Here is a 20,275-nt window from a genome sequence, read left to right as displayed (position 1 = left end):
TCACTGTAGTTTTGATTTGCATTTTCCTAATTGCTAATGATGCTGAACATTTTCATAGATGTGTTGCCCATTTTTATTTCTTCTTTTGAGAAGTATCTGTTTAATTCATTTGCCCAATTAAGATAGGTTATTTGAGGTTTTGATGTTAAGTTTTTTAAAGTTTCTTATATAGTCTGGATATTAATCCTGTGTCAAAAGAGTAGTTAGCAGGGCTGGGGATGTGGCTCAAGTGGTAGCGCGCTTGCCTGGCATGCATGCAGTCCAGGTTCGATCCTCAGCACCACATACAAACAAAGATGTTGTGTCTGCCAAAAACTAAAAAATAAATATTAAAAAATTCTCTCTCTCTCTTTAAAAAAAAAAGAGTAGTTAGCAAATATTTTCTCCCATTCCGTAGGTTCTTTCTTCATGTTACTAATTGTTTCCTTTGCTGTGCAGAAGCTTTTTAATTTGATGCCATTCTGTTTATTAACTTTTGTCATTATTTTCTGAGCTTTAGGAGTTCTAATAAGAAAGTCATTGCCTGTACTTATATGCTGGAGTCTCAAACCTATATTTTCTTCCAAGGATTTGCATAGTTTCTGGTCTAATTCCTGGGCTTTTGATCTCTTTCAAGTTTGTACAGGATCTAGTCTTATTTGTCTACATATGGATAACCAATTTTTCTGGCACCATTTGTTTAAAAGCCTGTCTTTTCTCCCAATATGTTTTGGCAACTTTGTCAAGGATCAGATGACTATGAACTGTGTTGGATCTTTTTCTGTGTCTTCTCTTCTCTCCCATTGGTCTGTGTATCTGGTTTTATGTCGGAGCCATGCAATGGTTATTTCAATAGCTTTGTAGTATAATTTGAAGTCAGGTATTGTGATGATGCCTCCAGCTTTTGGCTATTCTGAATATTTTATTCTTCCAAATGGATTTCAGGACTGTTTTTTCTAGTTCTGGAAAAATGACATTTATTATTATTATTATTATTTTAAATATATGTATGACAACAGAATGCATTACAATTCATATTACATATATAGTGCACAGTTTTTCATATCTCTGGTTGTATACAAAGTATGTTCACACCAATTCGTGGGTATTTTGATGGGAATTGCATCAAATCTGTCTGTTGCTCATAAAACCAATTTCAAACATATGCAATCATATTAGTAGTGATTTTAGTGTCCAAAAAGAGATCTACTAAACAATAATTACTGGGCTGGTTTGGTGACTTGTAGTCCTAACTACTCAGAAGGCCAAGCCAGGAGGATTGCTTGAGTCCAGGAGCTAGAGATCAGGTTAGGCAACATAGCAAAACACCCATCTTAAAAATAATAATAATAACTGATGTCAAAACACATCTCAATCATTATGATAGTCACTAACTCTTCAGTGTTTTCCTTGAAATTCTAATATACAATTAGTGAATGTCAATTTAGGACTAATTGTGCTGTTTTATAGAGGAGAAAGTTGATTATAATGGTAAATGAAATCAGCTATCATGAACTGATTTGTGTTTATTTAATTACAATTATCATGCTGATGACTCTACATATTAAGTCTCCACCTGTAGTCCCCTAGGTGCTAATTTTAAAAACATGAGTTTTCATTAAAAATAAGAAAATAAACCCCTCCATATGCATTTCAATAATTCAAATTGTATCATAATTTGACTATTAACACAAAGGAAAATCAGTGCAACTAATTCAGATTTAGATTTAAGATTACACAGTGCAAAAGAGGGAATAGTCTTGGAAAGGGAAGTAGAAAAATGTAAGATCCCTCTTAGATGTCAGAAAAACTAAATTCAAAAATGTGATTTTTTTAAAGGTAGTGTTAACTTGAAGTGGAAAACAAAAAGCAAAAAACCTTTGAAGCAAAGTCAGTTGTGTTTACAAGGGCCTTTGGGTTTCTTTTTTGTTTTAGTGCTTCTGGTTTTTAAAATGTTGATTTGTGGAGGATGGACAGAGGGGATTGAATCTAGGTGCTTAACCACTGATCCACATCACCAGCCCTTTTTTACATTTTTTAATTTTGAGATAGGGAATCCATAATTACTAAAGGCCTTGCTAAATTGCTGAGGGTGACTTTGAACTCAAGATCCTCCTGCCTCAGCCTCCAGAGCCACTGGGATTACAGTGTGCATCATGAAGCCCGGCCTTAAATGTTGATTTTAGAATCCTTTCTTTTTAGCTGATAAGAGAAATTACAAAATACAGAATACTTGCAAACTACAAAATATAGGATACTTACAACTAAAGGTGCTTTGTTAAATGATCAGAGTTTAACTTAAGTTTCAAGCAGTGACTCTCAAACTGGGAGAGTGATACTATTTTATCAAGAGAAATTTAGAAATGCCTGGGGGCATTTTGTTGTTGTTTCACCATGACTGAGGAAACTAGTAACATTTTTTGGCCAGGCCCATAGATAGTATATAACCTTCAGATAGAAGGAAGAGTTCAAACCAAAGTACCAATAGAGTTCTATCAAGAAACCCTGGTGCAAAGAAGTAATCTACCAAGGTCTCTTACTTAACTGCAAGGAAAACACAGTTGCAGTTAAGTAAGAGAACAGAGCAGGTACTGGTGCAGTGCTGCATGCCTGTAATCCCAGTGGCTCTGGAGGCTAAGGCAGGAGGATCCTGAGTTCAAAGCCAGCCTCAGCAAAAGTAAGGCCCTAAACAATTCAGTGAGACCCTATCTCTAAATAAAATACAAAATAGGGCTGGAGATGTGGCTCAGTGGTCTAGAGCCCTTGAGTTCAATCCCTGTTACCAAAGAAAAATAGACCACCCAGGTGACTTGTTTGTAGGTCTACCTAAAACGAAAAGGGATTTTATGCAGTCAAATTGTTTTATTATCCATTTAAATATAATTCTTTATTTCTTTATGTTTGTCAAGAAGTAAATATATTTAAGATAAAAATGAAAAATAATAAAAGAATGACAAGTGTAGGAACCTAATGATGACTTACACTTTTTGATTACAGACTTGAGATTCATCTGAAATGACAATGCAATCCCTAGCTATTGCAACAGAAATCTTAACCTCTGAGTGAAAAAAAAAAAGAGGGATGTTGAGATACCTTCAATCATCTTTTCTCACTTCTGCGTAAGTACCAAGAGAGGTTGGCCAAAAATATTTTAAAACCATAAACATACTTTTAAACTTGGCTTTTCTTTAAAATAAGTGCAAATATATGATATGGCCTAGTGTTAATTTACAATCCCTACTTTCTTATGCTGCGACTATCTTTAAATGTGCCCAGTTTGAACTGAGATGTGCCATAAGTCAGATATCAAAGACTTATTATGAAGAGTGTAAAATAACAGTTATATTTTTATTTTGATTACAAGTTAAAAGGATGACATTTTGAATATATTGAATTATGTAAAATGTATTATTAAATGAAGCTCATCTCTCTTACTTTTTAAAATATGACTTCTAGAAAATTTAATTTACATGTAGAGTTAATATTATATTTCTATTGGTGGTTCTAAGGGATCAGTGAGAAATAAGAGAAAGATCATGTTCAGATTCTCTATGTCATCATTTGGGTTTGATGTCATTCACTGATCCTCTTATGTATTCCAAACCATTTCAAATTTCATGTGGATTTGGGTAAGACTGAGCTTTCATACTGTCGCAGAGAACTTACTTTCCCATATGTTTGATCAGTGTCCCCTGCTGAGTATAGTCTTCATAATAGTGTTTATGATCCTGTTTCTAATTTTATACTGCATGCATCAGTTAAAATGCTGAAGATTCAGGAGGGCTTGCTTTGCTTCAGTGTATGCTCTGGTAGACTATATGTTATCCCAAAGAACATATTTTCTCCTCCACTCTCCCTGTCTCCTCCAAGAGGTGCTTGTGATCTTCCAAGCACACTTTGGGAGGATGTTATCAGCCTTACTTTGTTTCAGTGAGAAGAGAACAGTTTCCAGAGTAGGCACTATCTAAAAATGGCTCCTTAGTGATGAAAGCATTTATTGCCAAGACTTTTGTTGCTTTGTCAATTGTCTATATTGGCTGTAACAGCCAGGATTTTGCTGTTTAATTATTTAAATCACATAAATGGGCAATCTTTCATATATTATCTCATTTTCTTCTTAAAAAATGAACTATACAATTTTAACTTTGACCCATATTTGTATAGATGAAATATCTGAGACTCAGAAAAGTTAATGATTTGCCTATAGTCACACAATTAGACTTCTGACTCTTACTACAATCCTTTAGGCTATATTCCTTACTTCTGCTGTTATTCTGGTAAGGAAGTAACTTGTATTTCTGAAAACTAAATGTATCAATCCAAACAGTGCGGGGCTGGGGATGTGGCTCAAGTGGTAGCGTGCTCGCCTGGCATATGTGCAGCCCGGGTTCGATCCTCAGCACCACATACAAAGATGTTGTGTGCTGAAAACTAAAAAATAAATATTAAAAAAAGCCAAACAGTGCACTGTGGAAATTGAGATGTATAGGCCACATGTCCCCAATATCTGTTCTGCATTTATTTCAACACACCAAATATTTGACCTCCATGAAAAGAATGCCAAGGTAAATTAGGGAGAACCAGAAACAGGAACTCATATACATGCCATATATTAGTGGCAATTTCAGATGTTTGAGTTTCTTTCTTTGTACAATTGAAAGTGGAATAATATTTGTCAGGGCTAGACAAACAGTAGATGCTGGCAGAAGACCTTGCCTTGTATATGACTCACTCCCATTAGTACAGTACACTTCGACATGACTTTTTAATTGTGGGGAATGCCTCAGCCCTAGTGGTCATGCCCAGCCTAAACCTCCATCTTCCCTGGATTTAAGGACAAGATACTTGTTTAAATTCCACTGAAGTTATATGATCCCTTTACTTAAAGTCTAATATTTTCTGCATTTTTATTCTATTAAGTCTAAATCCTTATGCTTGATTTTCAAGGAATTTCATAATCTGACCTAAGCACACAAATATGTCATCCTTTATAGAATCCTTTCCTCTTAGCAAAATGAGGTGTCTTTACTGTCCTTTAAACATATTTCTTTCTGCTGAGTCTTTCTTATGCTGTTTAATTCACTTGCTTTTTATTCTCTTTTTAGAATCTGAATCTTATGTACTTATCCAGGTCTAACTCAAATCCCAAGACTCATCTCTTACTTTTAACTCTTTAGTGTTTATGATTTGTATCAAAATGCATTTTAGCATTTATTTTGTGGCAGGGTAGGGCCCTTGCCACCCTCCCACTGTACTAACTTTTACCATAGAGGAACCTGGTGTTACCAATAAAGACCTGTTTATTTTTTAGGAGTTCCCACTTTCGAGATTATAATGAGGATCTAGATTCACCTCCACCCTTGGAGATAGATCCAAGATTGGGGTCCTTAGGCACAGGTGTAAAGGTTGATCCATTGCCTAAACCTCTTACACTGGCACAGAAGATGAAGTACATACACACACACACACACACACACACACACACACACACACGCCAAAACTCAGGAAGGAAGGAAGGAAGGGAGGGAGGGAGGGCAAGGAAAGAAGGAAGGAGACCCTTTGAAATCCATTGAGAAATGATATTGTTCTGGTCAACCTGAGAGAAAATGGATATTTGTTGTCATTTTCTGACTTACCATATTGTGACCAAGCATCGTGCTCTTATTTTTATTAAGTTTTTACTAAGACCTTTACTAGGATTCACCTGGTTTATAACTTTCTACCTTTAAATATAACTGAATCTGCTGGGAGGTGGTGGCAGAGTCTGTAATCCGAGATATTTAGGAGGCTGAGGCTGGAGGATCGAAAGTTTGAGGTAAACTTGGGGAACTGAGCCAGACTCTGTTTCAAAATAAAAACTAAACTGGGCATGGTGGCACACACCTGTAATCCCAGCGGCTCAGAATGGTGAAACAGGAGAATTGGGAGTTCAAATCCAACCTTAGCAACTTAATGAGGCCCTGAGTAACTCAGTGGGACCTATCTCTAAATAAAATACAAAAGAGGGCTGGGGATGTGGCTCAGTGCTTGAGTTCCCAAGAGTTCCATCTCTGATAGCAAAAAAATAAATAAATAAATAAATAAATAAATAAATAAATAATAATAATAATAAAAGAATAAATAAAATAAAAAGGGCTGGGGATGTAGCTCAGCAGTAGAGCACCCTTGGATATTTGTACTAGGGAGTACAAAAAAAAAGAATTTTTCAATGCATATTACTTTTTGTCTAGTTTATTTCATTCAGAATCTCCCTGTTTTTGGTATTATCAATAGTTCTTTATTCTTGCTAAGTATGTTTCCAAAATTTATTATCTATTTTCCTATTGATATACATTGGGGATTTTTTTTAAGAAAACCAGGTTATATTTATACAGTGGAAAATTATTAAGCAATGAAAATAAGAAGTACATTCATATTCAACAACTTGGATAAATCTTATAAAAATACATATGGAGCTAAAAAAGCCACACACCAAAGAACACATGTGTATGATTACACTGAATAAAGTAACAAAACAGGCAAAACTAATCCTTGTCATTAGAAGTTAAAATAGTGCCTAACTCTGGGGGAGCGGAGGGAATAATTAGGGGAGCAATGAGAGAGGGCTCATGAAGGTGCATTTGATGTCCAATCTCTTGACCTGGGTTAGGGTTTAATGGATATGTTTACTTTGTGATAATTCATTGTGCTATACGTGATTTTCTTTTGGCTGTTATATTTAATAAAAGAGAAGTTCTATTAACAGTAAAAAAATCAATCTCTACATTCATGGAATAGTTAGTAATCAAATGCCTACTATATGGTTAATATGAGTATAAGGGTTCTGAGGCATGACATGTTCCCACAGTCCAACATTGGGGACTTTTTTACTATTACAAATAAAACCACCATGAATAGTTGTGCACAAGTCTCAGTGTGGATGTATGCTTTTATTTCTCTGGAGTAAATATCTCGACAGATGTGATTTAATTTTTAAAGCAACTGCCAAACAGTTTTCTAACAGTTTCTGCCATTGTTTGTACTACATGTTACAGTCTGCAGTTCTAAGAGAGATACCATAGTCTTCATCTTTGTCAACATTTGTTATGATCAGTCTTAAATTTTGTCCATCCTACTGTATGTGTAATAACACTGCAGTTTTGATTTACATTTCAAATTATGTTGGATATCCTTTCATGTGCACATTCACCATATTTGTATCTACTTTGGTGAAGAAAAAAATCTTCTGCCCATCTTTTCAAATTGGGTAATTTTTCTTATTAATAAGTTGCAAGAATCATTTGTATATCCTAGATATCATTCTCTTGAGAGATATATGTTTTGCCAATACTTTGTCCTAGTCTGTCAGCTTACCTTTCCATTTCCATAACAATGAATATAGAATAGACAAAGTTTGTTGTTGTTGTTGTTTTTAGTACTGGGGATTGAACTCAGGGGCATACCACCACTGAGCCACATCCCCAGTCCTATTTTGTATTTTATTTAGAGACAGGGTCTCACTGAGTTGCTTAGTGCCTCACTTTTGCTGAGGCTGGCTTTGAATTTGCAATCCCTCTGCCTCAGCCTCTTGAGCCACTGGTATTACAGGTATGTACCACCACGCCCAGCATGAGACAAAGTTTTTAAGTCTGATCTATTTCTGAGAGGAGAGAGAGAAAAAAGAGAGCATGAGGCAGAGAGAGTCTCTGCCAAGCAGCTTTTTATATTTTCTTCCAGAAGTTGTATAGGTTTAGCTGCTACATTTAGGTCTGTAGTCTATCCCTACCAGTAGTGTGTGAGGGCTCCCATTGATCCACATCCTTGCCAACTTATTATTACCTTTTTGATTATAACCATCTTAATAGATGTGAAGTAGTATCTCACTGAGGTTGTACATTTCCCTAATGGTGCTGGGTATCCTTTCATTTGCTTATTGGCTTTTGCTTATTTTCTTTGGAGAAATGTCTATTCTAATTTCTTGCCATTTGTCTTTTCATATTGAACAATAAGAATTGCTTATATATTCTAGGTAGTTATATTCTAACTACATGAATTGTAAATATTTTCTTCTATGATTGTATTTTCACTTTCTTCGATGGTAGCCTTTAAAAGTTTTAAATTTGATGAAGTTTATTACTTTATTATTTTTTTCTTTTGGTGCTTGGGCCTTTGGTGTCTTAACTACAAAGTCATTGTCTACTCCAAGATTTCCTTATGCTTTCTTACATTTGGTTTTGGTTCATACACATATATGTGTTGTCCATTTTGAGTTCTTACATTGATGTCTGTGGTCCATTTTGAGGTAATTTTTATGTGGGTTAGGGTTTAACTTAATTCTTTTGCATTAAAGACTACATCATTTTGAAATATATTTTCATTTGAAATGCAATTCTAGGATGTCAGTGTTTTTTTTCTTTCAGAACTTGAAAATATTGATGTACTGTTTTCTGGTTTGCATGGTTCTTGAATGAATTTTGACATTTTACTCTCACTTCTTTGTACATAATGGTATCTGTTTTCTGTAGATGCTTTTCAGTTTTTTTCTTAGCACTGGTTTTAAGCATTTAGTGTATATTTGTGTCATCTTTATCATTTTTCTTGTTCATTGAGCTTTTTGAATCTGAGTGTTCATCAGATATAGAACATTTTTATTTATTATTTCTTCAAATGTGTTTTTCTCACCTCTTTTAGGAACTACCATAACACATATATTGGACTGGTTGAAGCTGTGCATACTGATGCTCTGTTCAGTTCAGTCTCTTTCTCTGTGTTTCATTTTGGAGAGTCTTTATCACTGCATATTCAGTTTGCTGACATTGACTTCTTCAATGTAGAATTTGCTGTTAATCTCATACAGTGTAATTTTCACCTTAGCCATTGTTTTATCTGAGTTTGAATTAGATCACTTTTATATCTTCTTTTTTCTCCTTTACATGCTTATGCTTTTCCATAGCATCTTGAACATATGGTATACAACTGTATTAATGTCCTTGTATAATAACTCTATCACAGTGTAATTAATGATCATTTCTCTTAATTTCCTTTTCAACATGGGTTATATTTTCCTACCTCTTTGCATGCCTCATACATTTTTATTGGATTCCAAACATTGTGAATTTACATTGTTGAGTATTGGATATTTTGTATTCATTTAAATATTCTTGAGCTGTGTACAGCTTTTTGCTGAACTATCTTGGAAACATATTTTGTATTCTTTTAAATATTCTTGAGCTGTGTACAGCTTTTTTCTGAACTATCTTGGAAACATTTTTATCTTTTTAAGATTCTGTAGACAGGATTTACCTTCAATTTTGGGCTAATTTTTGCCTTTTACTGACTATGTTACTTGATGCCCTTTTATTATAGATTTTCCATTCCAGCTGGTGATTACAAAAATTGATCTCCATGCCAACAATCACCACCACCTTCCATCCTGTTCCTTTCTGAAGATTCTTTCTCTGGCCTTACATGTGTGCCCATTCTTACTTAACCACAGACTTCAAGGGAACCCTTCATAGATGTCTAGAGAGCTAGTACATGTACACACTCTCTCTCCCTCTGCAGTTCTCTACTCTCTCCTTTACTCTGATCTGTGACTTCTACCTGCATCAGTCTCTTCAGACTTTTAAAATCCATCTCTTCAACTCAGGAGATTTTCTATTTGAGTTTTCCTTCTCTGAATGTGGCCTGAAAAATTCTTTCCAGGGAGTAAATTGGGATAATCCTAGCACTCATCTCTCATGCTTAACTTTATCTTAGAGGTCACTCTTATGCTGCTTACTATCTAATATCTGAGAACTGTTGTTGTTTGTATTTTGTCCACTTTTTTCCAATGTTTCATATGCGAGGGTAAATCTGTTGCCCCTCTTGGAGAGATTTAGTCCTCCATAATGTTTAACACTATTCTCTGGCACATCATTTACAATAGATGAGGTTCTTCCTGGTAACGGCAGTGTTAGGCCTTCTGAATGCTCCTAGGCAAGTGCCTTCACAAGTTTCCAATGGTATATGTTATTATGCTGCCAATTATTTGTTTCAGATATGTTTTTCTTGACTCATTTAGATTGTACTCTGACATTCGGAACCCTTCATACTTAGAATTTTATGTCCCCTCCACCCAAACTGGATACATTTACCTTTAACAATTACTCAACCCTTACCCCATAAGAATTCCCTTTGAGGTATTAAAGAATAATGCACTTAAGATTATTTATCTCCATGCCAACAATCACCACCACATTCTATCCTGTTACTTTTCTGAAGGTTTTTAACATAACCTTATATTAAACATCAATGCAACATATTTAAATGCTATGAGTAAAAGTGAATGCTGATTCATCCACTAATTGTATGTATCCTGGTAGAAAGAACTCCCACTACCTTATTGTGGCCAGTTGAGAAATTTTCTTCTCATCCACCAGACTAGTTAATATGTCTTTAAGGCAATAAGTTTAAAAAATAATACTGGTAAATCAAAATATTGAAAACTCTACAAACTAAGCAGCTGGTTCTTCAGTAACTGGAAGCACTAACTATGCATATAAAATTATATCTGATTATGAGTCAAAGTAAATATCAAGAAGATAATATGCAATTAGATCATTTTGCTATTCTGATTTTTCCATCAATGAATTATCATTAATCTCTATTCTATAATAAGAAAAATTCTACAACATACCATATTCTATAATAAGAAAAATAAGAAAAAATTAAAACTAGTTTTTAAAGATCTACTTAAATATTCCAGTATCATGTAACCAAACAATTACTCTCCACAACAACTATGTTTTTATTCAATACAAACATTCAGGGGTTCATTCCTGGAGTTGAGGATGCATGCTGCTGAGAGGTAGACCTTAAATGCCTTGTTCCCATAGCTTATTTCCTCTCAGTACTGTTTATATATGGGGGCTTAATAGTTAATATATGTGTTTAGGTTAATAGTGTAGTATATTTATAATATCATTGGAACCATGAGTTTATCCAACAAATCATTTGTTAACTCTCTCATACATTCTAGGCATTTCCCTAGTCACTGATATAACAGTAGTGAACAAAACAACTAATTTCCTGCTTGTCTTGGAAATTGTGTTTGAGGTTGGGTTGGAGCAGTCAAGTAGATAAACAAATGTAAGGCAAGTAGTAATAGAAGTCTAAAGTGGTAAGGCAAGTATGAAGAGAAAGAAAGGCAGGGTGATGGGCTTGATAGTCATGGCAAGAGGCTCTATTTTGTGTAGGGAAGGCCTTTATCACATGAAATGCCACTGTTGCAAAGACATGATAAAGTGAGGGGGGTAGTTAGCTAGTCAGATGATTTGGGGAGTTAAGGTTGAGGCAAAGTTGCAAGTGTAAATGCTCTGAAGCAGGGGTGGGCTTGGTGTATTTAAATGGAACTAACAGAGCAAGAGAAGAATGCTAGGAAATGGGGAGAAAAGGATGAGGGGAGTCACATTGATTAAGAGCAGTCCATAATAAGGCAGGGCAGTCCATAATAAAGTCATGGCTTTTTTTCCTTTTTTTTCCTGATACCAGAGATTGAACCTCCAGGGGCACTTAAACACTGAGCAACACCCACAGTCCTTTTTAAAATATTTTATTTAGAGGTAGGGTCTCACTGAGTTGCTTAGGGACTCACTACATTTCTGAGGCTGGCTTTGAACTCAGGATCCTCCTGGCAGCCTCCTGAGCTTCTGGGATTACAGATGAGTACGACCAGGCCTGGCTAAAGTCATTGCCTTTTATTTGGAAATGGGAAGCTATAGGAAGATTTTGAACAGAGAGACACAATCAAATTTATATTTAAAAATATCAGTCTAGTTGCCATCAGGACAGTAGATATTGGGGAAAATGAGGGCAGAAGCAAGGACAGAAGAAGGCTATGGAAATCATTCAGGTGACTTATGATGTGGGTTTGGCCTGTATATTGGCTTAGCAGATGCAGAGGAGTGGTCAGATTCTGGGCATGTTTCAAATGCTTACTTGGAAAGAAGGCTGGCTAGCTTGTGCCTTTCCCCCCCTTAACTGTACATATCAGTAATTCAGCTATATTATGATTTAAATCATATTTTGCTCCTCTTGTCAGAAAGTACAACATTTGCTTGTTAGTTGATGGGTTGTGATGAAAAGGAGTCTACTCCTTGGGTTTGAAACTTAGCTCCATTACTCACTGTGTAAAGGTCAGGCGAGCGTTGGAGGAAGAGACCACCAAGAGACTATCTCATGCAATGGCAAAGGGTTTATTGACCAGCATGCTGGGGCTCAGAGCTCACTTGAACAGAGCAAAGAGAGAGCAAAGAGCCCTGACAACAGCTTAAGCAGAGCTTATATACTTTCCTTGAAGAGGGCAGGGAGGGAAGTTACATTCTGCAGTTTGGCAGTTGGGGACAGCACATTCTGGGAACAAGATTAGCAAACAGTTTGGCAGTTGGGGACAGCACATTCTGGGAACAAGATTAGCAGACAGTTTTTTTAAGATTTCAACGGTGTTTTGTTGAGCATACAGAAAAACAGAGTAACAAGTACCTGTTTTATTAACCTTTCAACTGGATGTGTGACTGCCTCAATTTACTCTAAAATAAGGATTGGAATAGGACCTACTACTACTGTAAGGTACTATTGTTATGAAGATTAAATGAATTGATATGTATAAAACCTTCAGAATAACAACTGGACATAAAGAAAGTGTTCAAGAAATGTTAGCTAATTGCTTTCTTCTCTGACAACCAGTTTTGACAGTTGGTTCCCACGAAGTTGTGGACTTTTTCAGACCAGGACCAGATATCTTGTCTTTTGATTTTCATCCACTCCCACACCGTGCTAGGGCTTTGTCCAGCATCTGGCATGAATGGTAGCACAAAATGAAAGTTAAAAATATGCTGTTGAATTAAATGATTTCTTCCCTTATGGATAAAGATAAGAATCTCAAGATCTTAGCCCGAAGACTACTGTCCATCTCTCTGCCCTCACTTGTCCCCGCCTTAAAAAAAAGCAGGCCATAGTCTCCAGTTTACACCCTCACTCACAGTTCCATTCACTTTCCCACTTTCCCCTTTCCTAATCAGAGGGATTGGGGTGGGGCTTCAAGGAACCTCTAGGAGTTTGAAGGGGAGGGAGCTTGGAACCATAGACTAGCTGTGACAAGTCATGGGTGGGATTTGGTAGTTCAGAAAAGGTGGTACCAGACCAGGAATGGGGGATGGGAGTGATGGTGAAGTGGAGTAGGCTAGTTCAGGATGGACCACAAATGAGAAGTTGATGAAAGCCAGAAAAGACCGGTTGGCGGAGTGGCGGGGGATGGTGGGTGGCGAATGGAATCATGCGGAGGGTCGCTTGTGAGGGCACCGAAGCAAAGGCAGGTGATTGGACGAGAAAGAGAGTCCTAGTTGCCACGGCAGCGACTAGAGGAGAAGGTCTTCAGTTGAGGAGCAGGTCTCCACTAGAGAAGGACGGGGAGCTCCGGCTCCCTGCATTCCCCAGTAGAGCCAGTGCATCGACCCCCATATATCCCTGCTGACGTGTCAACCGGGAAAGGCTGAAGCCTTCCCGGGTGCCGCCCCTCTGCGCCTTGCTACCCACCCTGCCCCCTGAGCCCCGATGCCCGCCGCAGCCTACTCCACCGCGTCACCGGCTCCCCGAGGTGACCACAACATGGCTGCGGCTCCAGGGCTGCTCTTCTGGCTGTTCGTGCTCTGTCCGACCTGGCGAGTACTGGGCCAACCGGACCCGAGCACTGGCCAGCGCTTCTGGAAGCACAAACTCTGTGCAGAGGACGAATGCAGCAGTGAGTGCGCAGGCGGGTGGGCGGCCCGGGGTCTCCGCGGTGGCTCTTCAGGGCTGCATGGGGCTCTGATCTCCCAGTCCCCAGCCCTGCGGGCTGGGCTAGGGGGTCGAAGGACGACGGGTGGGGTGCAGGAGTGACAAGAGCCTCGGGACCCTGCGTGTGCCCACTCCGGCTCTGCCTGCGCCCCCGCCAGCCCGCTCGGGTTGCGGGGGTTTGGACTCCCACTTGTTGCCAGCATTTTATTTTTCTCTACTGACTGAGGCGGGGGTTGGGAAACACGATTCCCCCGGGACAGCTCTCAGTTCATTCCCTTCCAGGATTTGCCTAGGATCTCAATGGGTGATGGGGTTGCGCGCCACGCGCCCGGGGCTCCCCACACTGTAGCAGAGCGCTTTTCTGCCCCCGCCACAGGGACCTGGGCCGGTGCGGTATCAGGGCAGATGCTCTCCAGGGCTAGGTGGCCTTAATCCCAGTGGCAGGTTGATGGTGGGGCTCCTTGGGAAAGGCTCACTGGCCCCTTCGTTTTTTTTGTTGCACTGGGGATTGGGCTGGTTTTGCCTTTTAACAGGGACTAGAGTTTAGGCTTGGGAAGAGCACCAAGTCCAGGCACGCAATGTGTTCCAAGGTCTCGGCCCCGTCTCTGCTTCAACCTGTCATTTCTGTGCATAGAAGCCTCCCTTCATATTTGAGGTAGGGTAGCAGGTGGGCCAGTAATCTTTTGCTTTTGAAAGAGGCCAAGGATCTGCACTGGCCACCTGGGAACTGCAGCCTCTTCTGTGTGCAGGAAGCGGACAGAATTGCTTCCCAGTCCTGGATTGGAGGTGGGCGGTGGGGAGGATGTAGCCATTCAGATTCAGATGAAGAGGTTTGTTGCAATAACAATAATAAATACTCCAAGATTTTTATAAGCCAATTCAGTTTTAGACTCAGTTGCTAGTGTTGTTGGAACCTCTTTCCTCTATATATTTACTGGCCCAGAATTCTTCTTTTGGCCTCCTGCTTGGTTTCTAGTAACCTTGTAACTTGATGACCATGTTGTCCATAAATTGTAAGCAGTACATATTTTAAAATATTCATGCTGAAAAGGCCAAGAAGTTTACCATTGAGCTCTTTATGCCTAAATTGGTGTTACCAAAAACAAATTTTATAATTTGAATTGTTTGTTCCACTCCCATAAAGAAAAAAGATGTTTCCAATATATGTTAAGCTGTTCCTAGAGGTAACCCTAAGGCTGGAGTAAATAAACACTCAGAAAAGCAAAGCAGCTGCCATGATATTTCCTTTCAGTTTTGGGTGAACAAAATCAGGCTTCCAGCATGGTAGAATGTTTGCTATTCTTTGCTGTCAAGCGCTATCCTATGTGGGCTACCTGGACAATCTCATCACTGATGCTTCCTCAGTACTAAGACATGGTGTTGGTAAGGTTCAGTGGGGGTAACATAGCTTGAGAAATGGCCTGTGTCCAAACAGATGTGACCAAACACAACAGGTGGGTCTGTGTTGTGTTGTAGGAAGTAGTGAGGTGTGTATATCAGGTGTCCTTGTGTGCCTTCCAAATAAGTGCTCCAAAAAAAAAAAAATAACTAAATAGGTGCTCCATAGTATGCATTATGTTGTCACCTAATATATTACTGATTTGTAAATCCTCTATGACCTAAGGGGGAACAAGAGAAACATTGCCATTTCCACTTGTGATGAGAATTCCCCACCTTAAAGTATCTCTCACCTTCAACTTGGCCTCTTAATTATCTATGAATTAGGATGCTGACAGTTTTGAAAATAGTCCTATTTTAGCTTCAAAATAACAAGTTACCCTCTCCAAATCTGTGTTTGTTCCTCAGACATATATTTTTATAAAACACACATTCTTGTGTATTTTACTGCTAATTGGCCTTTAGAAAAAGTGTTATTTCCATTTCTTCTTTGTGCTTTTTACATACATCTATTGTCCATTTCATCTTAAATCAGAAACTGTGTATTTGGTCAACCAAAAGAAAAATGTTGCTTCTACCAGTTTCTAGATCAATTGTGATTCTAGTCCTGCATTTTAAGCATGAAGGTATTGCCTGACCTTTTCTCATGGTTAAACTTGTTCCTTGTCAGATAGGATACCCACTTTTGATTTTTGATATTAATGAGGATGTTTTGAAACAATCTTAATGTTGGATATAGTCAACAATATTTGCTCAGAGAAAATACATTTCCTGGTAATTTACCCAGATCCTGAACACAGAGACAGCAACTCTTCTGCAAATGAAATTGACAGTGTTTATGGTTGCATGGTAGCACTTGCAGCCACTTAAAGGTAATGTCTTTTAGCGGTTAGTTCAAGTTAATTAACCCCTTGGAGGTTCCTGGATATTCTTCCCTCTTCCCTCCCTATTACCTCTGCATGAAGCCATACTTAAGCCTGTCCGTGTCTACACTTGGATTTACATATTTGCAAAATGAAGCTTTTTATGATTATGAAACAGAAAAAAATTGAGGCCTGCAAGAACCAAGAGTTTCACTGAAACCAGCCATGATTGGTGGTAGCCACATTGCTTTTTATTTCTCAGCACAGAGAAAAATAGAGAAGCTTCCTTTTCCCTTGTCTAATTGCAGGGAATATTGTATTTTATAGCAATAAAATCTTGAAGAATTTTAGATACTTTGAGCAGGTGAATTAAAAGTGATTCCAGAGAGTACTGGAAAAATTTGATTTTTGTTCATAGTGGGATTCATATTTCCTGATGGGTCAATGTGGATCGTGAAAAATCAAATTCTAATGTTTGTTTTTCTTTTTTCAATGTTCATATACAGTGTTAATGTACCGAGGTGAAGCTCTTGAAGATTTCAGAGGCCCAGATTGTCGTTTTGTGAATTTTAAAAAAGGTGACCCTGTATATGTCTACTATAAACTGGCAGAGGTATCACCAGAACTTTGGGCCAGAAGTGTAAGTAAAAGTTTGACAGGTGTTATATTCTTACTTTTGATGCGTTTTTCAGCAGTGTAGATTTAAATGACTGATTTCTTGGGGTCTTTGTAGAGTTAACCTAACCTCTCTGCCAGGCCCTGTACTCCTAACATGCCTTAGGCCTGGCACAGCATAGAAAGTCAGTAGACTTTCTGAAACAGAACTGAACTGGTTGTGGTTGCTACCCCTCACATCAAGTTCCAGAAGGCTCTACACATCATAAAGGTTGTCATGGTGAAAACCTGACAATTCTTAGCTTTGCTGCTTCAAAAGGGAAGGATTCAAGGACATTAGAGTTAATCCTGTAAATTAAGTCTGAGATAGTAACTCAGGCATGCATATTTAAAGTTGATTTTTTGTGTATTTTACCTAATCATTTGTGCTGTTTTTACTCTAAAAAAGCAGAATATTATGTTCATTATGTGCTTTTTTTTCTTTTTTGCAACTTCTGGGTCATCCATTTCCTGCTTTTCCTATAATCTATGCCTGAAGGTTCCCCCAGGGGTTCTACTTCTAGCCAGTTGTATGGATCTTCTGATGAAAGACATGACATTGTTTATATCATGCTTTGATATTTTAAATGGGGAGATTCACAAGGAGTGACCTCATTGAGAGACTTATGAGTATTGTCCTTTTCATTTAAATGTGATATGTGGATTGTTTACTTAAAATAGTAGCAAGGGTCTTTGATGACTGTAGGAATGTTCCAGTTTAGAGACATTCCGGGTTGCATCCCTGAAAGTTCTCACCCTAAATAAAATACCACACAGCAGAAAATAAGAGTAATCCCTATGGGAAAACTAGTTTCATTTTGTTGCCATTTCTGATTCTTAGGGAATGATCTTGAAACTTGGTGCCTTTAGGTACAAACTTTATATTTAGACAGAGTCCCAGTTGCAGTACTCCATATAAAGAACCATCTATTGTTTCTTTCAAGTATACCAAATAGGATTCGTAATCTTTAAACTTGGAACTGTTTTTCCATGTACCCAAGTGGCATTTTTCATACAGTAGTCGTCTTTCTCCCCTTCTTTGAACTTTTGGATAAATGGGCTTGATTTACATTTTCTCCTGTCACATTGTAGCCTGTTAACTATGTTCATCCCTAGGACTCTTGCCATTCTGGGTGGCAGCACTCATCCTGTCTTCCTGAGGAGCCCTGCTTTCAGCACCTGACCAGAAAGGATCTTTGCCGACTGATGAGTGTTTGGGTGGCACTTTGTTTGCATTGCTCCTGTGGCATTCATTTGTCTTCTTTGCCTTCAGTCAGGTTGTGTTTTATCTTAGCTCCCTATAAAGTGAAAAACTCAGTTAGGAAAGGACCCCTGTCTAATCCATCTTCCTTTTGAATATTTCCATTCAGGGCAGTGGCACTTAAGTACATTTGTTCTGATAGTAGCTTATGCAGAATTTGTTCTCTTCTGGCAGTTCTTTGCTCCCCACCCACAAATCAAATCAGCAGCACCTCAGCAGGGATGATGTATGGGAGCAAAATTAGGTATAAAAATTATTTCCAGTCATGAGCCTCCATGATTCTGCATCATTTTTTTTCATATCACAAGAAATGGGATACCACCCAGTGTGTAATTATGGAGCTTTATATAATCTATGGTCTCAATTGACACAGATTAATAAGAGATAAATGTGTTTCCTTTCTCCATACATCTCTGGTTTTTTTTTCCTTTTCCAAATTTAACCTTAATAGAATTTTCATCAGAAGGGAAAAGTGTATTTCCCCTCAGACTCGCCTCTCATGTCATGAATGTTATACTTAGGAAATTAAAAACACTTTAGTTTTCAAAATGATTCTCCTTTTGAGTTTTTAGTTTTCATTCTGCAATGTTGTTGATTTTCTAGAGTCTCAGACTTTATCTGCCAGTGATGAAGCTTTTAATTGCTCCGTCTTATCTAATCTTCATGGCAGTATTCTACCACTAATACTGGCTCTCAGATGGTTTCTAGATATAACAAGAACATTCATGAATGGGGATATTTTAGAGTTAGTGATAAGATGCCTTTTTTAATTTTCTTTTTTGGGCGTTTGATTTGCCTATCAGTTTCCTTTAATTATTGGCAAGAATCTTCTGTTCCTTTTAGTCAGTAGTTAGTAATAAGAGTGTCTTTCTCAAGGGGAACTTTATATACCTTTTGTACACTTTATGTAACTTCATATAATTTAGCTGTTGGTGCTGAAAATAAATGGGGTTCTTTTCTGCAGAGGATTTATTTTGGGTGAAACTGAAGCTTGATATGTGGTTTAGTATGCATTATATTGTAATTTTATTTTCTCCCCAAGTACTTGTAAAAGTAGATTTGGAAAAAGCTAGGAAAGCATATACTATCAATACATTTGTTATAGTGGTAATACATTTTAGAGATTTTGTATTGTTTTTACTTATTAATTTTCATGACTGTTATGTATTGGTTAAGAAAGACATAAATATTGGTTTATGAGCAATGCTACAAAATGTACAGGTAAATTCTTGCTAGAGGTTATTTGGAATTGCATTTATAACCAGCTTTGATTTATATAGTTTTAACCATATAATATACAATAATCTCCTATGCAAATCTTTTATTTACTTCAGAAGTCTTAACTTTATATGCTCTGTGTTGAGAATTAAGCTAAATGTAAAAAAGAAAACTTCAGTGGTTGGAAATGTTGTTTTAACAGTTCTGTATTTGGAATAATAATCTCAGTGTAATTGTTATAGCAACTTTCTTTCTTGGTTATACCATATACCTATCTATTATGTGTATATTTCCTGCCACTTCTGAGAATCTCTTATTTATATTTCTTGTACAGAATTTATTTTATATTTGTCTCCTTTGCACTATAGGTTGGCCATATTTTTGATTATTTTCTGAAAGATTTCATCAAAGTAGTTCGTGAATATACTAAAGAAGAGCTACAAATTTCAACAGATGTAAGTTATGGATTTCTTTTTTGTTCTCAATTGTAAACTGGCTTATAAATCCACCCATTATATTCAGTTAACTGCTTCTGAAAGTTTTATAATGTGTTTATAACATTTGTGTATCAGATTTTCATTTGAAATCAGACTACCTATAAAAAAAAGTTTGAAAGGCATTCAAGGGTGATTATATTATAATCTGAGAGTTTTCTAATATATTGAAACAGATATTCTTATAGAAGGCTGTTTACTCAACTATAGGGCTTTTCTCTTCTGTTTTATATGTGAAAAATAAATAATGTAATATATTTGTACTTGGCTATTAAATTTAAGAGGTAAATAATTTCATTTTACAGGCAAAAGGAGGTATTCCAACTTGAAAACTACTCATTGGATAGTTATTAGACATTTTAAGTATATTTAGGTTAAATTAATAAACTCTAACTTTTATACTAGGCTAGAAATACGTACTTACAAAGGTTTTCTTATTCTTAGTCATATATGGGATCCTAGTCATGTTATAGATTTGGAAAAGGGGACCTGAGTGTTTCAGGTGATGTTCAGTCTCAGATCTTTTAAGGCCCCAACTGCTTCCTTTATACAGCATTCCTGTATTGTGCTCTGACTTAAATTGATTTTGTGACTGAAAGGATTTCGTGTTCTAG

General features: G+C 37.3%; 1 protein-coding gene across 1 annotated transcript in view; it reads left to right on the top strand.

Annotated features, from left to right (window-relative positions):
* Positions 1 to 3,028: 3,028 nt before the first annotated feature.
* The window catches only part of LOC143640521 (transport and Golgi organization protein 1 homolog), a 50,826-nt gene continuing 33,579 nt past the window's right edge, over positions 3,029 to 20,275 (top strand). The window contains exons 1-3 of the mRNA XM_077108271.1: positions 3,029 to 3,098; positions 16,541 to 16,674; positions 19,536 to 19,622. Of these exons, the coding sequence (XP_076964386.1) occupies positions 16,546 to 16,674; positions 19,536 to 19,622 (216 nt within the window). The 5' untranslated portion in view covers positions 3,029 to 3,098; positions 16,541 to 16,545. The remainder of the gene's footprint in view (positions 3,099 to 16,540; positions 16,675 to 19,535; positions 19,623 to 20,275) is intronic.

This window comes from Callospermophilus lateralis, unplaced genomic scaffold, assembly GCF_048772815.1.
Source record: "Callospermophilus lateralis isolate mCalLat2 unplaced genomic scaffold, mCalLat2.hap1 Scaffold_322, whole genome shotgun sequence".
NCBI classification, from domain to species: domain Eukaryota; kingdom Metazoa; phylum Chordata; class Mammalia; order Rodentia; family Sciuridae; genus Callospermophilus; species Callospermophilus lateralis.
This window is presented reverse-complemented; position numbering and strand designations above follow the sequence as displayed.